Genomic DNA, 21,884 nt, shown 5'->3' on the forward strand with positions numbered 1-21,884 from the left:
ATACAGGAGAACTCCCTTTATTTTCTTCAGTTGCTTTTCTGTTGACGACATTACAAGGCTGGTCTAGAAAATGAGGTCTTAGCCACAGATTGCAAGTCCTTTGTGGTGGAAGAATTTGAATTTAAATAAAGTTTATATATAGAGAGAGAGTGCCTCCCCTCATTCTCAAGTCCAGCGTGCACATGTCTCTCTCAATGTGCACGTACTGTACATGTTTGTACATGCTACCCTTCCCAGACAACGAGTGAAAACCTGTTTTTCCTCATTGAGGTAATAGACCTTGCATTAAAAATTTTTTTTCCAATATTTTGTGGTTATTGATATCCTAGACTCATTTTTTTAAATAGTGTATGCATGTTGTGTTAATTGTCCACGTTTGCTGTCCCCCTCCTGTCTGTGGAAATACTCCTGAATGTGTGTTTTTCTTTTGGTGGGTTCACATGTTTATTTAAAGTTTCGGTGATTTTCGGGGGGAAACCATCGTCTTGCACTGGAGTGAGAACTCAGAGTTGGGAGCAGTGTGTTTGTTAAAAGAGCAGACCCTCGTGAAAGCTGAGGTTTTCTGTCTCCCTCCCCATTCCCACCCACCCACCGCCCAGTCAGACGTGGTGAAAACAGCACCGCAGTGTGACTCCCATTAAAGTCAGCTGCTCAGGGTGGGGTCAAGGGTCACTCCAGGGTGGGGCAGGGGTTCCTGGGATCGGAGTGCTAGCCTATAGCAGCTGCTGGATCCTGGATGTGGTGTGGAACGAGCGGAGCTGGCGGAGCTGGGAGGTGTCTGTTCCGATCCTCTCTCTCTCTCTCTCTCTCTCTCTCTCTCTCTCCCTCACTCTGTCTCATTCCGCTCCCTGTGTGTCCGCGCAGAGTCTGTGCTCCCGGCTGCCGCCGCCGCTGACTTCTCTGTCTATCCCGGTCTTTCCGTCTGGCTTCCACCCTGCCTGTGAGCGGCTGTGTTTGGGGTGGAAGGGAAACGTCGCTGCGCTGCTGGAGGATAGAACAGGAGACCCGGAGAGAGAGAGAGAAGAGGAAAAGAAAGCAGAGGAAGCAAAGAGGGAAAAAAAAGAGTCTGAGCGTTTTCTTTTCTTCGATTTGAAACCTGACCCTGTTTTTTGAAGTGGCACTTGTCCCCCGCTCTCCATCCCCTCTGCCTCTCTGCGGTAGCGCGCACACACGCTCACGCGCGCGCGCACACAGGTGTCAAGGAAGCTGGGATTCTGCTTTTGCCCTCCCAGGCGCTTTCCCGATCTGCGCTCCGCTCTTCCTCTTCCACAACCGAGGCTGCGGACCGAGGCGATGCCCGCGAGCCGGCTGTGGTGGGCGAAGGGCAAGTGAGGAGGAGGGGGTGACTGAGAGAGGGGGCAACAGCAGCAGCAGCTAAGTGTCCCTCTGCCGGCAGGCTGGACTGGGCTGGACTGGGCTGGACTGGGGGAGCGTGTGCCAACGGGATGGGAGTTTTAGAGCAAGTTTCGGACAGACAAGTGTCGCCGAAACCCCAAAGCCGAGCCCTGGTGTGAGAACTACTGGCGGATCATGGAAAGAAGAAAAGGAAGACCCCAAAAAGATGTACCTGTTTCTGTCTGCGATTCCTTTCCTCGGTTGCTGTTAATCAGTGTTAGTATGGTTCCAGGGCATTTAGATGGTTCTCCAGTCACCCCGTGGGCAGCCAGCCTCACTGCCAGCGTGAGCGCTTCTGAATTTTAATTGCCTGTGACACAACAAACGGTGACAAGCCAAGGTCCTTGGCCTGCAGGCAAACCTCTGGATCTCCTGGAGCTGTGCGCAGAACTTTTGGGAATTATAGGAGACCGTTTTCTTCTCCGGGACGGTTCCCGCCAGAGGGAAGGCATCCCGGATTCTTATCGCGCTGCGCCGCTGATCGCAGGAACAGGAATCTGACTCGGTCCCGGCAGAGCAGCTCTGGGGAAAGGATGGTCCGGGGACCTCGGGCTTGTTCTCTGTGGTGACCGAGCTTTCTGGAGCCGTTCCTTTTCGGGGTTCCCCTTGCCTGTCTGGATCTCGGTGTCGGGGGGCGGGGCAGCATGTCGGCGGCAGGGCAGTCAGCGGTAGTGGGGGAACGGCCGCGCGTGGTCCCGGTGCCCCCCTCCCCGCCAGCAGGGGGCGCCCCTGTGTGGCGGTTCGAGAGCCCGGTGGGGGTGGACTGCAGCGCCCCCGAGCCGCGCTGCATCTGGCTGGCCGTGCTGCGCCGCGTGGCGGAGGCCGGACACGCCAAGCCCGCGCCGGGGCTGGTTCGCCGAGCCGCGGTCAAGGGTCCGAGAGCCCCGAGGAAGGAGCAGCCCCAAAACATCAGGGTAAGGCTCTCCCCGGAACGGAGCTCAGGGTCACCCGAGTGTCTCAGGGGTTCTGTCTTGAGTGCAATTCGGTACCCTGCTTATGTTCTGGGATTTAATTAGCTTTATCAGTCGGCGGTAGTCAGGGAACGGTCGCGGGTGGCCTCGATGCCCACGTCCCTGCTAGCAGGGGGCACCACTGTGTGGCGGTTCGAGAGCCCGGTGGGGGTGGACTGGGTTTCTGAGAGAGGTGGCTACTACAAATGTCAAAAAAACTGTGAGCAAGAGAAAGAGTGCCGCACAGCGCTCTGAAGCCTGTTAGTACAGTGTTGTATGATCGCTCCTGCAAGATGATATCAGATCATAGTACTGTATGTATGTGATGAAAAGGAAAGTCGCATTTTGTCACTGCTGGCTTAATATGGGAAGAATGTGTCTTACGAGTGGGTTTTTTTGCAACGGTTTAAGGAAGTTGATTGTTTAGGTGAGTCATCTGAATGGTACACAGAGTTATGCATGCAGCTGGGACTCTCCCTTTGTCTTTAGCCGGTTACAACACTGACGACAGGTGCACTTTGTCATGTAGCGCTAAACACTCAGCATCAAACTGAATATCCTGTCCGCCTCCTATTGATGTGTCCCGATGAAGGTGGTGGCACAGGAATAATTGTCTAATATGAAAAACAAAAGGAAACTTTGCTTATTTGAGTTCCTGGTCCAACCATTTGGGCTGTCATTTTGGACACTGTGTCCTGTGATTTCACTGCGATTTCTGAAATGAAGACAAAAGATAAATTTGCATGATTCATAAAGTAACGCTTGCAGCTTTTCCTGGACCCATACTGCTCTCGTGGCTGGATTTTCAGTGTGGGCATATTGCCCTGTGGGAGGGGTTAGTAGTGTGCCCATGGTTTGGCCATGGTGGAAGAATACAGGAGACTTCAGCTGAACGCTCCTTGCGGGAGAGAGACATGGGTCGGTGAAGAAGCCTGCGGCCGTGATGTACTTGCGAGTGGGAGAGGGGGTAGGTGTGTAGTATCTTGAGCATTTCTCACTTGGACTGTCACAGCTGGGTGCGTTTGCTCGCAGGGGCTGCTGAAATGCCTGAGTGGGGTATGGAGGGGGGATCCCTTGTTGTCGAGGTCCTGGTAGTGTCGCGTGGAGGGCAGCCTCGGGGTCAGACAGTTTCTGGCTGTGTAACAGGCCTCGCTACTCCTCCAGCAGGCCACGGTACCCCTCCAGTAGACTGAGGTACCCCTCCAGCAGGCCATGGAACCCCTCCAGTAAACTGAGGTACCCCTCAAGCAGGCCTTGGTACCCTGAGGTACCCCTCCAGCAGGCCACGGTACCCCTCCAGCAGGCCACCGGTACCCCTCCAGTAGACTGAGGTACCCCTCCAACAGACTGAGGTACCCCTCCAGCAGGCCACGGTACCCCTCCAACAGACTGAGGTACCCCTCCAGCAGGCCGCAGTACCTTGAGGTACCCCTCCAGCAGGCTGTAGTTTAATCACTGGGCGTTCCTGCTGGTATTGTTGTTTGGTTTCGAGCAAACCAGTACCATGCCAGTCATTTCACGCTCCCTTAGTGAACATTGTTCAACGGATTGAAAACCTCTCGTGTCGTTTGGAAGCCGCGAAGGGTGTAAAATGGTGTGACACCTGTTTTCACATTTCTGCTCTCGAACTAACGGTAGAAATTCCTCACATGCACATGACACATGCATGGGGTAATAGCCCTGTTTATGCTAATATTTTAACAGGATAACAAAAGACAGACAGGCAGATGCGTTGTGTTGCCAAAGGCGCAATGTCAGGGTTAGGAAAGCCCGGCGAGGTGCAGGAATTCCAGACATTGGTTGTTTTTCTTGCATGTGGGGCTGCTATAAAGCAGCCAGGGACTCGTTCCGGGTGTCAGACCCTGACCTTTCACAGGAAGATCTTTTAATTAAAGTGGGGCGAGAAGAATGTGAACAGTCAGCTGCCTGTCAGCTCCGAGCGGGCGGCCGGCTCGTGTCCCTGCAGAGCTGGGGAGAGCCTGCTAGCCGGCCTGTTGATTAGAGAATGATCACAAACGCACAGCAGCTCTGGTACCAGAGTACAGCAAACCCATGGACTTCAGTCTTGTTTTCCGACATTTATGCAGCAGTCAGCCTCGATTGTTTCATTTTGCCTTAATTCTTTCATTTTATCCAGGCTTATTACTCTCCTCCACTCACAACACATTTGTGTGAGACCATTCTGTAGTTTGGAACTGGTTCAGGCTCTGCATACCATTGCTAACTTTTGATGACTACTACAGGAAATCATGCGTGTACTGTACAGGTGCATAATAAGGAATAATAGTTCCTTTAAGTGCTTTTAACTCCAGCAATCCTGACATGATTCATTCACTGATGCCCATAAATATGTCGCCTGGGTGATGAAATACCTGAGCCTGTCGCTCTTCGCTCTGCGTGGCCGTTGGGTTTTGCTTTTATTTTTTGAGAAGATGCTTTGAATTTGAGCTCTTCTTTAAGGTCGTCTGCAGCGTAGCGCCACGGCGTGCACGCGTGGTCAGGGGCGTCAGACGAGCGGAGACGGCACAGCCGGCGCGCTCCCACGGTGGGGCTGAGCCCAGTTGCTTCATGCTGGATTAAGGGCACGGCTGCAGTCTGAGCAAGGAGTAATTGAAGGGCTCGCAGTGCCGGGAGGGGTTGTGGTTGAAACTGTCGTGTTGGAGCTTGTCTGAGAATTGGCCTCGCTGCTCCTGCTCCGACAGCATTGCATTCAGTTCACGTCTCCTCCCCCCCCCCCCCCTCCTCTGGCAACGCTTCATGTGTCTCAACCTGTCCAGGCTGAAGCCCGTCTCGGAGAAAAGCAGCGCTGTCTCTCCCTCTCTCTCCCTTCTGCGCCCTTTCGCAATCACACAGGCTCTCTTTTCCTCTTCTTTGGCTCTGGCTCTGCAAGCGCTGTTGGAGGTGAGAAACTCCAGGGGTGCCTTCTGCCTAGGAGCTGTGGGATTCTGGGAGGGGGCGCTCTGTGTTGTCGACAGGGCAGTGACGCCCAGTATGGAGTCAAGGGATTACGGCCCAGATAAGAAGGACAGAGGGGCTGGGAGAGGGAGCCTGTGCTGTCTAGCAGCGGGGAGCAGAGGCATGGGATGATGGGAATGTGGTAAATGTGGCTGCTTGCTGAGAGATGGAAAGGGAGGGGACATGGTTAGGGAATGTGTTTTTAGAAACTGGTGCTGACCAGGGACTTGGAGGGAGGCATGGTGCTCACAGTGTTCATAGCTCTGGGGCGGGAGAAATGTGGCCGCAGCAGTTCAGCCGAGGAAATAAGACTCCTGATGTGCAGCACAGCCTTTCCAGGTTTTCCTGTGTTGCAGGGTTTTGTATTTACGCCAATGACAGGTGCTGATTAATTTCATACTCCTTGCTTTATGTTGGCAACATTTGCATAAACATCCCACTAATCCAGTCCAGTATTGAAAGTGGAGCCGGAGCCTAATCCGGCATGCAACTGGCACAAGGCAGGATTATTGGCATAAGCAAGAATGCAAAAAATCTGAAACACACCTGTGTACGTATGTCTTATTCTGTTTCAAGGGTACAGTTTTTACACGATGCTCTTCCCCTAAACCTGAAATGGATCCAGCTCCTGAGCGGCAGAACTTGTATTTGTATCCGTGGGCCTGGATGGAGAGGGGAGGAGAGTCTGGGACAGCGACACTGGGAGTGTGGAGTGAGCCATCAGCCTTGTCCTGTGCTGAAGAGACCTCTCCCTCACTATTTTTAGAGGAACGGTATTCTCTGAATGGCTAGTGACCCCCCACCCTGCCCCCCTCCCGCTCCGCTCTTCCTGACTCAAGGCTGCCACTTCCTGTTGTTGCGCTGACGGGGCTGCGAGGTCAGCACAGTGCTCCGACGTGCCGGCAGGAAGTGAGGAGATGGCAGGATGGGGCTTCTTTTCAGCCATTGGCAGAGGCTGGCAGCTGCATGTCCCTGGTGAGACCTCCCCTAGCCGGAGCTGGGGTGCACTTGAAACCACCCCCCCCCCGCCCCCCGCTGATGGGAATGAGGCGTACACCGGTTCCTGGCAGGTTGCAAACCCACTGCAAAAAAAAAAATCCCCCCCACACCCTCAGTGTTTTTCTAGGTGCTCAGTGGGCCCAGCGCCAGGATGAGTCCAGATCTGGCTATTCCAACCAGAGGAAAGGGTCAAGGTTTTTTCCATGCAGAGGATGTGTGCAAGAGATGGCCTTCGTCAGGGCTTTAAAGAAACGGCTGTGCCGACTCTGGGCGCTTCAGGCGTGTGGTTTGAGTTTCCCGCGTGTGCTGGGCGAGCTGGGGCTCAGGGGTGCCCGGGCTGTGGTGGGGCGAAGCAGATGTGCGATTGCTTGTGCGCTCGCACGTCTGCTTGTGTGCAGCTCCTGTTTGCTGTTCACGTCTGTGCTTCCGAGACTTCACGCGTGCAAGAAAGAAATCTTGGTAGGCGCTGCTGCTGTCTCGCCACCTGGTTTTCCCTTGCAGCTGTAATTGTACAGGCTGCAGAATCTGCAAGTCTCCGGTGTTAGCGGGGATATTATAACCCCGCGCATTCCGTTTGCCCAGCCTCTAGAGCTCAGAAGACATTCTTGTCATGAGTCTGAAGAAAGAGGACCAGAGAAATCAGTTTTTGGGGGCTGTATTTTAAAAAGCTTTTGAGTTCTGAGAGGGTTTTGAGCTGAAAGTCCAGTTAGACGCAAGCTGCCAGGATCACATGAAAGTTTGCAGGGCATTCATTACTCTCTGGAACTGTTCCATTTCCAGATTCTAGCCTCCTCTGTGGCTGGGGTGCTGTCCACACTTCAGTTTAAAAGTCCAAAGTCAATGACATCACCCCCTCTGGGCTCTTACTTTGACTCCTACGTCTTTTCATGACCCGCTGTTTTGTTCAAGCTATAAGAATTTCTCGTTTTACTTTCGTCTTCAGTTGTTTTTTTTTTTTGTCCCCTTCTGCCTTGAAAGATCCTCAGCCGAGATTCCTTACAAGTCAGGATGTGTGTCGGGACGTGACTCAGAGATGCGTGCCAGCGCTGACAAGCCAAACAGGCTGGTTCTGCTGGAATCTCTGAGCCAGTACCAGTCAGACCAGGATGTGTAAAAGAATGCACAAGTTTGCGCTGTACAAAATAGGCTCTTCTGTGAGCGGACAATGTAGGAGATGTATTAAGCATATTTGGCAATATGAACCTGACTTATTTCAGAATGCATCCTGTTATTCTCCAAAAATTCAAGGCGATATTCCAGCACAGCTCGAATGATACAAACTACTGTTTGCAAATTCTGAAACAAGTGCGGAAAATTCCCAAGGCCATCACACAGCAGCCTGCAACAGGTCTGTTTAGATGCCTCCTCATAAATCAAATCTGGCTTTTGAATTGGAAGAGGGAAAATCTACCTTCTGTCTTTTTTTGCTCAGAATTTTTTTTGTCCCATTTTATGAATGTTTGGTTATGTTAATCAGCACAGAAATACCATCCAGAGGGTACTAGAGGGAACAACGTTTAAGTGGATTTGGATTTCTTGTGCCCAGAGGTGTGTGGGAGGACAGAACAAGCTGCCCAGCCGTTTCGTTGAAACCTGTACTCTTTCTCCAAACTGCTGGACATGCAACTAAACGAGCCAGATGGGTAGAATGGCCCCCTCTCATGTTTGACTGATCTTCTGCTCACACGGCGCTGTGGCCTTATACCACACGACTGGCATCTGTAGTGTGACGCAAGCATGTCTTCAGATTAGAGTATGCATGTTGTTTCCTCTGGAGAGCTACCCTCTGCTGTTCAGGTGTGCAGGTGTATGTGCACCTGGTGAAATCGTACCTGGGACCTGCAGGCCTCTTTCTAAAGTCTAATGGTGAAACTGCAGCAGTGCTGACCTGGTGCTCTCTCTCTCTTTGTGTTGCAGGCGAAGGGGCGGAGAGATGGGATTTCGTCGCCCAATGAGAACGCGCAGCCGAAGTCGGGGGAGGGGCCGGCGTGGCAGGGCCCGCGTACGGTGGTCCTGCACAAGAACTCCCAGGGGTTCGGGTTCACCCTGCGGCACTTCATCGTGTACCCCCCCGAGTCCGCTCTGCACACCAGCCTGAAGGTCAGTCCCCCCCTCACGCCGCACTGGATCTCCCCAAAAGCCTGGAATCGGAGAGGCAATCCTGCTGGGCTCCAGCCATGGTGCCTCTAGTGTGATCGGTTTCTCTTCAGGGCGATCAGACAGGCTCCCGATTTTCTGATGCTATGAATGCTAGGAGCTTTGGTCTGCTAGGTTTAGAAGTTGAAGTTAGGATAGAGATATTGCACACCAATGATAAACCTCCTGTTATCTCTCTACAAGCAAGGAGGCGCAGAAAGTGAGCCCCTTGCACTGAGATCTGGGGTGCTGTTCAGGTGCTGGAGGGCTGAGTGAGCTGAGCTTTTCAGACTGAGCTGAAGCCGCGGGATCCTCAAGCCCTGACTGGCCCGGCACATGTCGGCACGAGGCGGTTGCCATGCCGCCAGGCTCCCGCGCACGGCCGCCGGCGCTGTTCTATCCTGCTGCAGCGGCCAGGAGGCCCAGTACCGGCACTGCAGAGACTTCTGGGAAGGACGTCACAAGGTGGCGGATGGAGGTCATGTAGCGCTTGAGATGAGAGAGGGGCGCTTCGGCGTCACCTACCTGCTCTCGACAGCTGATTATCTTGGCGCAGGAGAAATGAGCATGTTTGGAAGCGTGTAAGTTAAGAGAATGAAGTATCTTGTGCTCAGGTGTCCTAGTATTTCTGCGAATGGGTCTGTCTCAGAGTAGGGCACGCTGGTGGAGCAACAGTTGGGGAGGCTTTGAGTCAGAGGGTCAAGCAGCAGACAGTGAGCACTCTGGAAGGGTGTAGCTGAACTTGTTTTGGCTTCATCCTATACTGGACACAGACAAGCTCTGCTTTTGCAGATTTTATATTTTAACAGTGAGTGCAGCCTGGCTGTTTCCCTAGGAGGAAAACAAAAAATCTTTCGCACAGAGGCCAGAGCAAGAGTCCAAGAGTGGTGAGGCAGATTGTGCCGGGCCCTGAGCTCCCCTGTGCCACAGGAGTGCGGGAGCACCCTGCCAGCTCGCTTTCTCTTCCCCTAAACCCTGCTATTGTCTCCCCCTGCAAGGAATGAGCGCTGTCAGCTCAGCTAAAGCCCGAGCAGTTCCTCTCAAAGTGCTCACTCAGCTCTCCCTGTGTCCCCCCAGCTCAATGCCCAGGCACTGGGACAGTTCTCCCGCGGTCAGCTGTCCTGCGTGATCCAGGCCAGCTCCACAGCGCCTCCTGGTGGCCCAGCTGCTCAGGGTGCCCCCCACCCCCGGGTCACTTGGCTAAACTGCACTGTGCTCTTAAGTCAGTCACTGCCTTCCCATTAACTTACTGTCATTGAAGCCATGCACTTTGTTGCTGCAGAGCTTTTACTGGGGAATACAAAAGCGCCTCTCTTACAATTGGAGCATTAAAGTCACTTTTCAAACCGATTCCACTCAGGTCTGCTTCATCTTTGCACAGTATATTTATTTTTTTTGCTGGCGTTTGCATGTGCAGTAAGTGGTGTTTTGGGAGGAAGAGGCTGTTCCCCAGAGATGTGCGTACCAGTGTGTGCTCTCTTGGCCCAGTGTTGATTGCTGACTGAAGCAGTAGTTCCCCAGATTTGGTCATCAGGGTGAAAACGGCACCTGACGCTGAGCTCATCGAGTCTGCCAGCGAGTCTGCTTAGCACTTGGGGCTGCCAGCCGATAGCATTTCAAAAGGTGCTCGTTAAAATGCCAGTGGCCAGACAATTAACAATTCTGGGATGTTTTTGTTTTTAAAGCACCTCTTCGCAGCCTGCTATTTCAGTCCTAAATCGCCTCTATTTTTAAATGCTGGTTTCCTCTGCTTGGATTTACTGCGCTTCTCTGCCTTGTGGCAGTAAACCCACGGTAAATTTGCAAGGCAGTTTTGCAGGCTTCCCATGATTCCACTGGGCCTACTCCTTATTGTTCCGCCTAGTTCTGCCACAGAAGGCCTGCGCTCAGCGGCACCCTCACCTGGCAGAGCTGAGTTATTGTGGCCGCTGCTGAGAGCTCTTCATCCCTCTCTCAGTGATGAGAAGCAAAACTCTGTCAGCATTTAAAGGGCAGACCAAGGCACATTTCTTGTCAGAATGCTTACAAAGTACAGAGGACCTAAAAGCCTGTGGAGACTCAGAGTAGCTGTTTTAATTAGTTGCACAGTATTGCTTCCGAAGCTGTGGATCTGGAGAGAGATCTGTCAGAGCTGACTAAGAGAGGATGGGTGTGGGCGGCAGTGCTTCTGTACGGACGTTGCGGAGAGACATCAGCTGCCGTTGCTGGCCTGTGTTTCCAGTTCGGTTCGCTGTAACTGCAGCGAGCTCGATACTGGTTTTGTCATGTTGGTCACCGTCATGCAATTGGTTACAGCAGTTAAAAGGCATTTAAAAATGGGAGTGGTCTGCACGATGTCTCCCATTGTAGTTCTGTCCTACAGTGTCTGTCCTCGGGGTTTGACTTGGTTAGTGTTTGCCGGGATGACAGTTCCAACTTGCAAGCCTTGGCCCTCGTAGGAAGCCTGCTCCATGGCCACAGTCCATTCTTTCTCATGTTCTGCTTGGAGGATCCGTGTCAGCTGGAGAAAGACACGCCTTTTTTCAGAATACTTGAACTTGAACTTTATTGCCATGTGTAACCGGTACTGGTACAATGGAATTCTTACTTACAGAAAGTCTCTCGATTGTAAAACGAGTGTAAAAAACAAGACAAAGTGCAAACAGTGCATCAAGACAATATACAAACAAACAGTAGACAATGTGCAAGTAAACGTGTAGACAGTTTGAATGTAAACAATACAGTCGCGTAAACAATGACTGGAGATGTGCAATAGATAAGAAATCATAAAGAGGTAGATGGTGATGGTGTAGGTGTGGTCCGAGGGGGATGGCTAAATGTGTTGCCAGTCTCACTGCTTGTGGATAGAAGCTATTGAAGAATCTAGTGGTAAGTGTCCGTATGCTCTTATATCTCTTGCCTGAGGGCAGTGGGGTGAAGAGCTCATGCCCGCTCTTAATGATCTAAAGAAGATGTAGCACCATGACTCTGAATAAGCAAATCTGCAGCTAGAAAACCAGAGAGACAGTATACTGTCCCCAGGCAGTGCAACTTCTGCATCATCACTAAACTCGAAGAAGCTTTAACAGGCTGTAGTACTTCCTCACTCGGCCTTCTGCACTGTGGGCGCTTACATCTTTGTTTGTTTGTTTTTCTAGGATGAAGAGAATGGGAATGGGAAGGGTGAGTTTTTTTTATCTTCATCAGGATTAAAAAAAATGACGTCAGTGGTGTGTGTTGCGATGTCCCTAATGCACCTGGACATCTGACCAACCTCACCCTTTCAATGGACACCCACATCACAACAAAAGTTGGGAAACAGCTCCACCTAGTGGACTTGCAAGCAGAGATCAGAGAGGCAGTAAAACAGTGGAGTGCCTGGGGTCAGACAGTGAAAATTCAGTTGATTTACACATAAGATTAGAAGTGTATGCTCCTTTGATGTACAAGAATTAGCTCAGTGTTTGACATAGCTCCTAGAAAGCTCCTAGAAAGTGCTGTCTCACAGTTTAACACTGTGCAAATGTTTATATGTTTTCTGTGGTATGACAGATGAATATAAATATAGAATTTATATATATTTGCATTGGGGGTTATCTTTCTGCTTGTATGTGCAACCCTACATGTGGTCTTCACAGGATATCAGAGGAGCCGCCTGGAGCCGATGGACACCATCTTTGTGAAGAATGTGAGAGAGAAGGGTCCCGCGCAGCAGGCTGGCCTCTGCACAGGTAGGGGTCAGTGGGGGCCACACGGGGCTCAGATCAGGAGGCTGCTTGAGAAACCAGACTGGATTCAAAACTGAGTTTATGAAAGAAGGGGTTTGGGAGAGAGGACCAGTCCATGCCGCTGATATCCCTTTGTGCATACATATAGCTAATTAATTCTCCCTTCCCAGCACTCCCAGCATTCACTGCTTCGCATCCCTCGCTCTACCTGCACAGCTGCCCCAGGGCTGTTTCTGACTGCCTCATCCTCATGGCCTGGGTATTACCCTGCAGCCAGCTGGGCTCACACCAGAGAGTGCCGTCTCACACCCCGTATACCAGAGAGTGCCGTCTCACACCCCATACACCAGAGAGTGCCGTCTCACACCCGGTGCCCCAGAGCACACCTTGCCTGTCCTGTGCTCGGCAGGAGCGCTGTGTGTGAGCGGCGCGCAGCGGCTGCAGTGCGGGGTGTCTCGGCACGCCGGGGCCGGCGCTGCCCTCCCTCCCGCCCTGCCGGCGTGAGCCGCTTCCTGTTGTGACTCGCAGGGTGAACTCGGCTAACCTGGGCGAATTCCTCCCACACCGCGGCCCCAGCCATCTCCACACAGGCACGAGGAAGTCCCACAGTGCGGTTTATTATTTCATAGATTTTTCCTGAAAATATTTGCTTACCAGGATATCCTACTTTGCTGGAATCTGTTTTTAATGAAGGGTCCCCCGAGGGCTGCGGACACACATGCGGCGATCTCGCAGACGCTGGGGGGTTTCCTTAAGCCTGACCCCAACACGCCCTCCTCCAGGATAAGGAAAACACTCTGGGCCTTAAAGCTACAGGCCAGGGCTCTCCTGGGCCCAGGCCAGCAGGGACTCTCTCTCGTTTAGGTCGTTAGGGTTAGGAGTTTTTTGGGGGTATGTAGATAGCACCCCAGGTCTGGAAATCAGGGTTCCAACGCTATGAGGCAGCAGTGCTAACAAATGCGCCATTGTGGCGCCCGGTCTCTAAACACAGCTGTGTCTATTCAGAACTGATCTTAAAAGATCTGATATGGCCAGCAGCCATATCATCCTGCAACTTACAGCTGGCAGCCCACTGAAGCTCAGCAGGTGTGAGCCTGGCCAGTACCTGGATGGGAGATTCCTGGGAAAAACTAAGGTTGCTGCTGGATGAGGTGTTAATGGGGCCAGCAGGGGGCGCTCACCCTGCAGTCTTTGTGGGTCCTAATGCCCCAGTATAATGAAGGGGACACTATACTCTAAAAAGGCGCCGTCCTTCACGATTGAGACGTAAATCCCAGGTCCTGACTCTCTGGTTATTAAAAATCCCAGGGTGTTTCTGGAGAAGAGGAGGGGTGTTACCCCGGTGCCCTGGACAAATTTCCCCCTGGTCTTTACCAGTCATGGCCTCCTAATAATCCCCACCTGTCAATTGGCCTCATCACTCTGCTCTCCTCCCCACTGAGAGCTGGTGTGTGGGGAGTGTACTGGCGCACTTTGGCTGCTGTTGCATCATCCAGGTGGGGCTTCACACTGGTGGTGGTGGAGGGGATCCCCATTACCTGTAAAGTACTTTGAGTGGAATTTCCAGAAAAGCACTATATAAGTGTAAGCAATTATTATTATTATTATTATTATTAAAACGCGACAGGAGTGCAAGCTGGAGTCCCATCGTGTCCTGATATCCAGTACCTGTGCTGCAAACCGGGGACTGTGTGTTTTGCAGGGGACCGGCTAGTGAAGGTGAATGGGGAGAGTATTTTGGGGAAGACCTACTCCCAGGTGATCGCGCTGATCCAGAACAGGTGAGTTCTGTGCCTCCTCTGAAAGCTGATCAAAGCCCTCTTATCTCTCTACCCTGCCTTCTTTCTTTCCCTCTCTGTTCCTTTCTGATTCCTTCTCTTTTCACTCCCCTTCCGTCCGTCTGTCGTCCAGTCCATCAGGTTGAACTATTACCTATTTATTTTTTGCTTTTTCCGTTCTGTGCAGACAATGATCCAAACACCTGCTAGTGTAACGTGGAGCATTTTTCAACCCAAAAAACGAAATTAGTTAAATAAACTGGGATGTGTGCCGTCGTGTTTCTGTTTCTGATTAAGCTCTGTCAAACAAAGTTTGGTTTCCTTCCCTGTGCTCTTTAGCAAGAACTGAGTAATGCACTGCTTTAAGTTTACAGTTGAGTGCAAACCAGGTCATCGTTCCAGACGAGTGTGCTTAGTCATTAGTGTTGAAGTCAAATACCGACACGGGTATGTCTGTGCTTATCATGTGAAGAGCTGTACATGCATGAGGCTCTTTGGTTTTATTAGGTGGGAGTCTGCTTATTCTGAGCTTACAGCATTCCTTTAAATTCCCCTTCAGAACTCCACCTTATCACTGGCAACACAAATGCAACTGAGTTTTGCAGTCTAAAGGCAGCACCTCAGTAGATTCAGGACTACAGGGTTATCTTGGACTGTCACGCAAATACCTGCCGAACCAGATGTGTTTTAATGGGGTAGTGTTATTCCTAGGAAAGATGGCTGAAGTGCATTATGTGTAGCACATGGTCCTCTCTTTCCTAATTCTATGCGGTCATTCAATAAAAAATAAACAAAAGCGCGGTCAGAAAATGGAGGTTAGAATAATCAAATATAATAATAATCAAATTTTAAAATGATAAACTCACAGTGAGTACCGAGTGTGACCTCTCAGGGTGTTTATTGCGCAATCCTGGCAGTGTTGATGCGTAGTTCTGCGCAGACCAGCCTCTAGGAAGACCACAGAGGGATGCTCCACCACACTTCCTGCGCAGCTGCAGCCAGCTGGCAAAGTTTGGACAGCTGTGGTTGTCTCCTGTTGGCGACTTGATCCCACAGATGCTCTGCTGGACACAGGTCAGGAGAAAAAGCTGACCGCGGCAGTACTTTGACACTGTTCACTTGAAGTAATGCCATTGTAACCCCGGCATGGAGTGATCTTGCATTGTCCTGCTACAACATGGACACCTCCTAGCTGGCTGTCAGGAATGGAAAAGTAGTTGGCAGAAGGGCGTTGTCAATGTATCGCTGAGCAGTTGCCCTCGATCTAAGCCAGACAGGCGTTCCTGGAATTTCTTCTGCAGTAGCTACTACAGCCTGAAAATAATTGTGCTGATGGTATGACTGCCTCGGGCCACTGTGGTGACACTGCCTTCCAAGACATGGTCTGTCCCCACACAGAGCCAATTTCCTGGTTTCTGTGGACTTGTATGTTGGTGGATGAAGGAGAACTTCTCTCACAGACTGGATGCCTTGAATTATGCTGAGGACAAATCAGGCATGCAAATCAGGCATTCTTCCTTCCTGAAGCGGGCCTTGGTTGTACTGTACCTCTCTGATCCTCGCATTCATTGAAACAATGTGTTTTTGAATACCAGTTGAAAGAGATTCCACCTAAACTGCTTTGGGGAAAACCCCTCTGCTCACGGTTTACAGTGTAAATGACATGATGTATTACAGTGTATGCCCGATGATCCACCAGTGTAAAACTTGGATTGCTTCGTTTGTGTACCAGAATAAATCTGCTGCTCTTAGCAGGCTGGGGGGGGAGTGTACAGGGTAGATTGGGGGCGAATTGTAGCCGCTACACAGTCCCATTTATGAAGTATACTTTACGTCCGCTTGTGTGTCTTTGCTTTGCTGAGCTTCCTCATTCCACACCTTCTCACACATCTGTGAAAACTGACGCCTCTTTTCACAGCGCTTACCGATGTTGACAAAAGACCCCTGGTGGGGGAGCAGCTACCCGTAACAGGTCTTGTAGTAAATAAGGAGTCAAACAGCAGGATGTTGCAGATGGTCAGAGATGCCCCATCGCCGTTCTCATCATTTAGCTGAACATCCTTGCTAATTTACCCTTCCCTTTTTTGCAGTGAGAGTGTGCTTGAGCTCTCCATCATGCCAAAAGATGAAGATGTCTTACAGCTGGTAAGTGTGAGTACAACCTTTCTGCCTTCCTACAGCCTACCTGCTCTTCCCATAAGTCTTTAGAAGCACCTCCTGACGCCCAGTTCCCCACACAGGCACACATCCTGGCACACACTCCATTGCACAAAGGCACTAATAAGCACACAAACACGAAAACGTGAAAAACCCCAGCGCCTTGTCCCAGCTGAGGGTTTGCACACTTCAGGAGGTACGAATAAGACACACAGAGGTCACGGGCACTTGCACAGGCTAGTGCCCTGGCCAACAGTTTGCACACAGCAAAAACGCAGGCGCGCTTTAAAACCTTTAGGTTACTGTAAGTGCAGCCATTCGGTACATCTAAACAGGTATGCAAGGGTACAGATCTGGCACAGATTCCTAATCCCACCTCGTGGGCGCTTCTAAATCACAGGCCAGCCCTGAGACCCGCCTTCCTACCAGTCACCCTCCCCTCCTCACAGGCTGCATCAGTCACAGTCTCTGGCTGACATCACCCGTGCACAGCTCCCTCCCCTCCCTGCCTGCCAGGGGGCGGGGCACCCCCCGAGGGAGCTGGGCTGACGTCATCCTCAGCAGAGCCAGAGAGGGCTGGTGTGTATGTGAGTGTGAGAGAGAGGCAGTGCGAGGCGGTGTGGAGCATTGAGAGCTTATGGCCGGTGCCAGCAGGGACCTATACCTTTGGGATTATTATCTCAGCCATTACCTTTGTTTGTTCTCCTCGAGGAACACTGACTGTACACCTCTTTCTCAAGGGGAACCAAGGTAAATTCAACAGTGCTCTCCCGGAGCACGATGTTAGCAGCTGTGCTTTGTACTGGATGTTTCTGGGCGTCACTGGTGTGTCATTTATCTCTTTATTTCTTTATTTGTGAGTGAATTAGTTTGCCTTAAGCATCCCCAGAAGACTGTCCTGCTGAGTCTGTTGCTTTGTCTGCCGTTGGTCTCTCTCTGTTTTCCCCGTCTGTTTCTGCTGTTTTTATTGTGGGTTGGAGCAGTAGCAGTGCTTGTTAATGGGAGTGGTTTTCCTGCTCATGTTCGGTTCAGGGTGTTGCTGTGGGCGCATTCGGTGGAATTCTGCAGCAGGCCTGGTCGCACAGCGGCCAGGGGTGAGGGGCTGGAATGGCTTCACCTGTGCTGAAGGAGACACTGGCTGTTGGGAGCCCTGTGGGCCAGCAGAGCCATTGAGGTGCTCAGGGCTAATAAATCTGCAGAGTCCCAGTCCTTCTGGTTTCCAGTCCCTCTGCACCTTGTGGGACAACAGTCCAGCAGGTTCCCTTGGTCTCCTTTGTGCTTGAGAAGCAGAGCCCTGCTGGAGACCAGTAATAATAATGTTATTCTTATTCCATTTGATTTGTATAGACCACTTTATCACGGTGAATCTCAGTGTGCTTCAAATAAAAGAAAAGGCTGAAGAAGAGAAGTCAAGGAACTTGCCGATAAAGAATAAGGAAAGGGTTTGGACATTTAATTATAGTGGTGGAAGTTGATAGGCTTGCTGGAAGAAAAAGGGTTTAAAGGTCTCAGTTGAATCTGGTTGTCTGAAATGATCGGAGAGGCTATACCTCAAGTGAGGAGCAGAGACACAGAAGCACGGTCACCCACGGCAAGCAGCTAGGTTCTGGGCACCTGAGGAAGATTCAACTGAGCTGATCTGAAAGGCCGGGGCGCAGTTTGAAGAAGAAGGTCAGGTGAGGTAGGCAGGACCTTTGCCTTTTAGAGCCGAGAAGGCCAGGAGCAGTGCTTTCAAATCCACTCTCTGGTGGATGGGGAGCCAGTGGAGATTTGCAAAAACGGGGGCAATTTGGTCTGACTTCCTAGCTCTGACGAGTACCGTGATGGAAAATAGTCTTTCACCCCTTCTTTCCCTGATCCTTATTGTCATCCCCTCCCTCCCGGCCTCTTGCACCCTCTCTCCCTTTCTCTCACTCCAAAACCTCTTTCTCGTTGCCAGGCATACTCCCAGGATGCCTACCTGAGAGGGAACGAGCCCTACACCGGAGGAGCCCAGAATCTGCCTGATCCGCCGCCCATCTGCTACCCGCGCAAGACCTACCAGAATCCCGGGGCCCAGCCGCCGATGGGCCAGAACCAGCTGGACAACTGGACCAGCCGTTCCGGCTCCTCGGGCCCGTCCTCCCCCTTGGACAACCGCTCAGGTGTCACCAGCCCGGCCGGCTCCTTGTCTGTGGCGCTGGGGTGGCAGGAGGGGCGCGGGGCTGACCCCGGGGGCGTGGGTCACTCCAGCCCCGCCCACCGCACGGAGGAGATCCAGTATGGCATGACCGGCTCGCACGGCCGGGGCAGGTCCGTCTCCTCCACTTCCTCCTCCGGGGCGGCTGTGACCAGCCACTACGGCAACCACCACCCCGCCGGCGCCGGCCCACAGCAGCAGCAGCAGCTGCCGCCCGCGTCCCGCAAGGCCGGGCAGGCCTGGGGGGCCAACGAGCCCCGAGGCGTCGCCGCCCCCCCCCAGCCGGCGGGGCTGAGCAAGAGCGAGCGCTGCCAGCAGGCCCTGACGGACTGGTACTACAGCCAGGTGCCCGCGGCCGAGCGCTCCGCCCGCGCCATGCCCCCCCGCCACCGCAGCTTCTCCCAGGACCGGCTGGGGGAGGCCGGGCTGACGCTGGCCCACTACAGGCCGGGCTGGCCCCACAGCGCCTCCCAGGACACCCTGCTGATGCAGCCCGCCGGCCCTGCCGCGCCCGGGGACGCCTACTGGGGGGCACCGTGCGGCCAGCCCTCGGGCCGCACCCGCTCCGAAAACCTGCTGGCCGCCAGACACGACCGCTACGGCCACTCGCTGGAGATGCTGGACCGGGCGGCGGCTCTGGTGTCGCCCCGGTTCGAGCGGCCCGCCTGGCTGCTGCAGGCCCCGACCCGGACTGACGGCTTCCAGAGGCCGGGGAATCACTATGGGGTCACGCCGGCGCCCCCCGCAGGAGGCCGGCAGCAGCACCCGCAGCGGCCAGCCCAGCAGCAGCAGCCTCCGCTGCCCCCGCCAGCATCGCAGCAGCAGCACGCCCAGCCCGCGGCCCAGCCCCGGAGGCTGCCCCCCCAGAACGCGGACGACCAGCCCGTGGGATACCGGAGCTACAGCCCCTCTTTCTACCGCAAGACCGGGCGCCTCATGCACGCCCACTCCTTCAGGGACCCCTCGTACACTGGACCCCACTTCACCTGGACGCCGCCTCTCAAGAGCAGCCCCCCCGACGGCTCGGCCCCCGCGTCCACCCCACCCCTGCCGGCCCAGACCCCCGAGGAGCCCCAGGACGCAGCCCGCCGGCTGACCAACCACGAGAGGCTGGCGGAGGAGGTGGCCGTGGGGAGGGAGGCTCCCAGGGACACTCAGGAGGTGGTGCTGAGGCAGAAGCCCCCGACCGGCAGGAGGACGTCCCATGCGCTCCGGCACCCCCACTACACTCTGCCGGTAGACTCTCAGGACCCTCCTTGCCTTGCTCCCGAGCCCCAGGACGGTGCAGCCCCCCCAGCGGGGGGCGCCGCAGTCCCCTTCAGCACCCGACAAGCCAACGGCAGCTTAGCGCCCCTGCTCATCGAGGACGACTCGCTGGCCTCCATCCCATTCATAGGTCAGTGGCTGCTTCGGTGTCGTCTTGTTTTCCCGTGTTTTTGCCGATCTGCCTCACTCTGCTCAGCTCCTCTCTGAGTCGTCTGCAGTCGGCCTCGGCTGGAGAAGAGAGCAGGTCTCTGGCGGAGCCCATGGATATGCTTCTCGGGGCCAGAGGTCACACCCTCACTGTAGTTACCCATTGCTTATGACATCACTCACCATGATCTCATTCAGGTTCTATGACATCACAGCTTGCCCCCCTTCCCTCCCCCTCCCCCGTCATAGAATTACACCCCTAATTCGAATGAAAGATAATAGAAATCAATGGTAACTACAGTGAAACTAAGGCTACCTTGTCCTTTTTAAAGTGTGTTCAGGGTAGAAGCTCGTGCGACTGTGGTTTGCTGTAGGGTCCGTTCTCGCTGTTTTTTCTTTTGTGGTTGTGATAGCTTTGTGGCGGGGGGCACAGGGGGCATATTTTGGCGGAGGTGAGGATGTAGCACTGGGCGAGTGGCTGTACAGACATCCCTTTGCAACGTGCTGTGAAGGCAGAGGATGCCTGCATCAGGATGGGAGGAGGGGTGAAAGGAGCACATTAGAATAGAGGCGAGATAGAAACAGAGTCGAGGTCGGCCTTCTGCTCTTCCCAGTGAAGGACTGCTCCTCTCATCCTGCGATTACTGCAACGTGTGTCATAGCTGCCCGGTACTGCACCTCTGCTTGTTTTTCCTTAAAAGCCTTTTTCTAGACTTTGCTAGGTGGGCAAAGGCAGACACAAGCTGCCCTTGTTTGGACACAGCTCCTGACACAGTGGAGGCCAGGTATTGCACCTGTCCCTGACCTCCCTTGAGCTTTCAGTCCGGTCTCCAGTGGGAATTGCAGCAGGAAATTCTCTTGTTTCACCAGCCTGTGGTTTTCTCTGATTTTCCCCAGTGTTGTGTTGTCAGATTAGTGTGAATTCTGATCAGAAAGTTTGGGGGGAGCCCCACTGAACTCCACTGAACTGTGCCAAAGGCTGCTTTGTTCTTTTGCTCATACACTGTACATAGTGATCAGGTGGAAAACATGAAATTTCAACACCCATTTCTTCCTCCATTACGCAATCCGTACAGCCCTGCCTCGTACCTAGATCCTGGCAGTAAGGATACGGAGAACGGTGTGTGTAAGAGGTACTAGGCAGTACATTGATAGCTCAGGACCTGTTCTGTCTTGCTTGGATGGATTACTCACAGCTGGGATAAAGTTTGGGAATATGCAAACCTGACCGGCCAGATTAATTTCCTTTTTGCATTCGAAAAGAAAGACGCATTCAAATGATGTGTTGTCCCTGAAGTCGAACTATCAGGTGGGTGACTTTGCTCAGCACGGACTAAAGGAAATGCATATCAGATTATCACCACAGCTACTGGCTCTTCAGTGAAGCCTGAAACAATTCAAACCATTGTGCAGAGAGCTCAGAGGCAATTCCTTGAGTGCATAAAAGCACATTTATGCTGCTACCCTAAAATAATGCAGTTTATTCAGAAAAGGCTTTGAGAACTGATACTGGACAGATACCAGATTTAAGGTTCTTAATTTAACGTGTTGCCTGCGTAATCTATTCCTTGTGCTCACTATGCTATTCTTGATCCAAGATCAAGGCTACCCAAACAGGAGCCCTTCCAATCCATTTCAATTTCAGGACCTGATAGGCAACTCCTTAACTGCTGTGTTTATCATGCTAATCATCAATTAAATAATTAAGGGACATGTTGCAATTGTTGCAGGACATTTGTTGGATGGGGTGGACTGGCAGGGCTGTAGGCTGATTAGCCTTGGTGTAGGTTGAGATGGCTTGCCAACCGTGTCAGAAAAGAGAAATTCTTCAAAGACCAATGAGAAGAAGTGATTATTGTTCTGTTCCATATGTACAAAGCATGGTGCCATACTAATGGGTGATTTGAAAAATCTTCTTGCTCTGTTTTTGGAGAATAACTGTAAGAGCTTTAAAGTGAAAACCTAGACTGGGAATATTGCTATTTTTTCTCTCTTAATCATAGTGGTAGAAAATTAGCAGGAGTTTTATGGAGTTAGAAAAAAGCAGGGCAACCTTTTGACTGTGCAAAGCATCTTTGAAAGTGCTTTCCAGGCAACAAAAAATAGTGGAGTCTGTTCAGAAGTCTGTTCTTTGCCCAGCTGAAAGTTAGCGAAGCAAAGTAATAACCTGAGCAGAGAGAGCAACAGAATCGCATGATAGCACATTAGGAGAATT

The 21,884-nt window shown here is 52.4% G+C and overlaps 1 protein-coding gene across 8 annotated transcripts in view; it reads left to right on the forward strand.

The window, feature by feature from the left end:
* The window catches only part of LOC102689547 (rho GTPase-activating protein 23), a 95,929-nt gene that overhangs the window by 49,298 nt on the left and 24,747 nt on the right, over positions 1-21,884 (forward strand). For 3 of the 8 annotated variants that reach the window (XM_069185799.1, XM_069185802.1, XM_069185801.1), the window contains exons 2-7: positions 8,217-8,399; positions 11,573-11,597; positions 12,053-12,145; positions 13,845-13,923; positions 16,011-16,071; positions 18,017-19,652. In XM_069185799.1, coding sequence (XP_069041900.1) covers positions 8,217-8,399; positions 11,573-11,597; positions 12,053-12,145; positions 13,845-13,923; positions 16,011-16,071; positions 18,017-19,652 — 2,077 coding nt within the window. Of the gene's footprint in view, positions 1-681; positions 2,310-8,216; positions 8,400-11,572; positions 11,598-12,052; positions 12,146-13,844; positions 13,924-16,010; positions 16,072-16,213; positions 16,828-18,016; positions 19,653-21,884 lie in introns of those variants that run through there. The other 5 variants (XM_069185800.1, XM_069185804.1, XM_069185797.1 and 2 more) reach the window with 5 other exon arrangements.

Source organism: Lepisosteus oculatus, chromosome 28, assembly GCF_040954835.1.
Source record: "Lepisosteus oculatus isolate fLepOcu1 chromosome 28, fLepOcu1.hap2, whole genome shotgun sequence".
NCBI classification, from domain to species: Eukaryota; Metazoa; Chordata; class Actinopteri; order Semionotiformes; family Lepisosteidae; genus Lepisosteus; species Lepisosteus oculatus.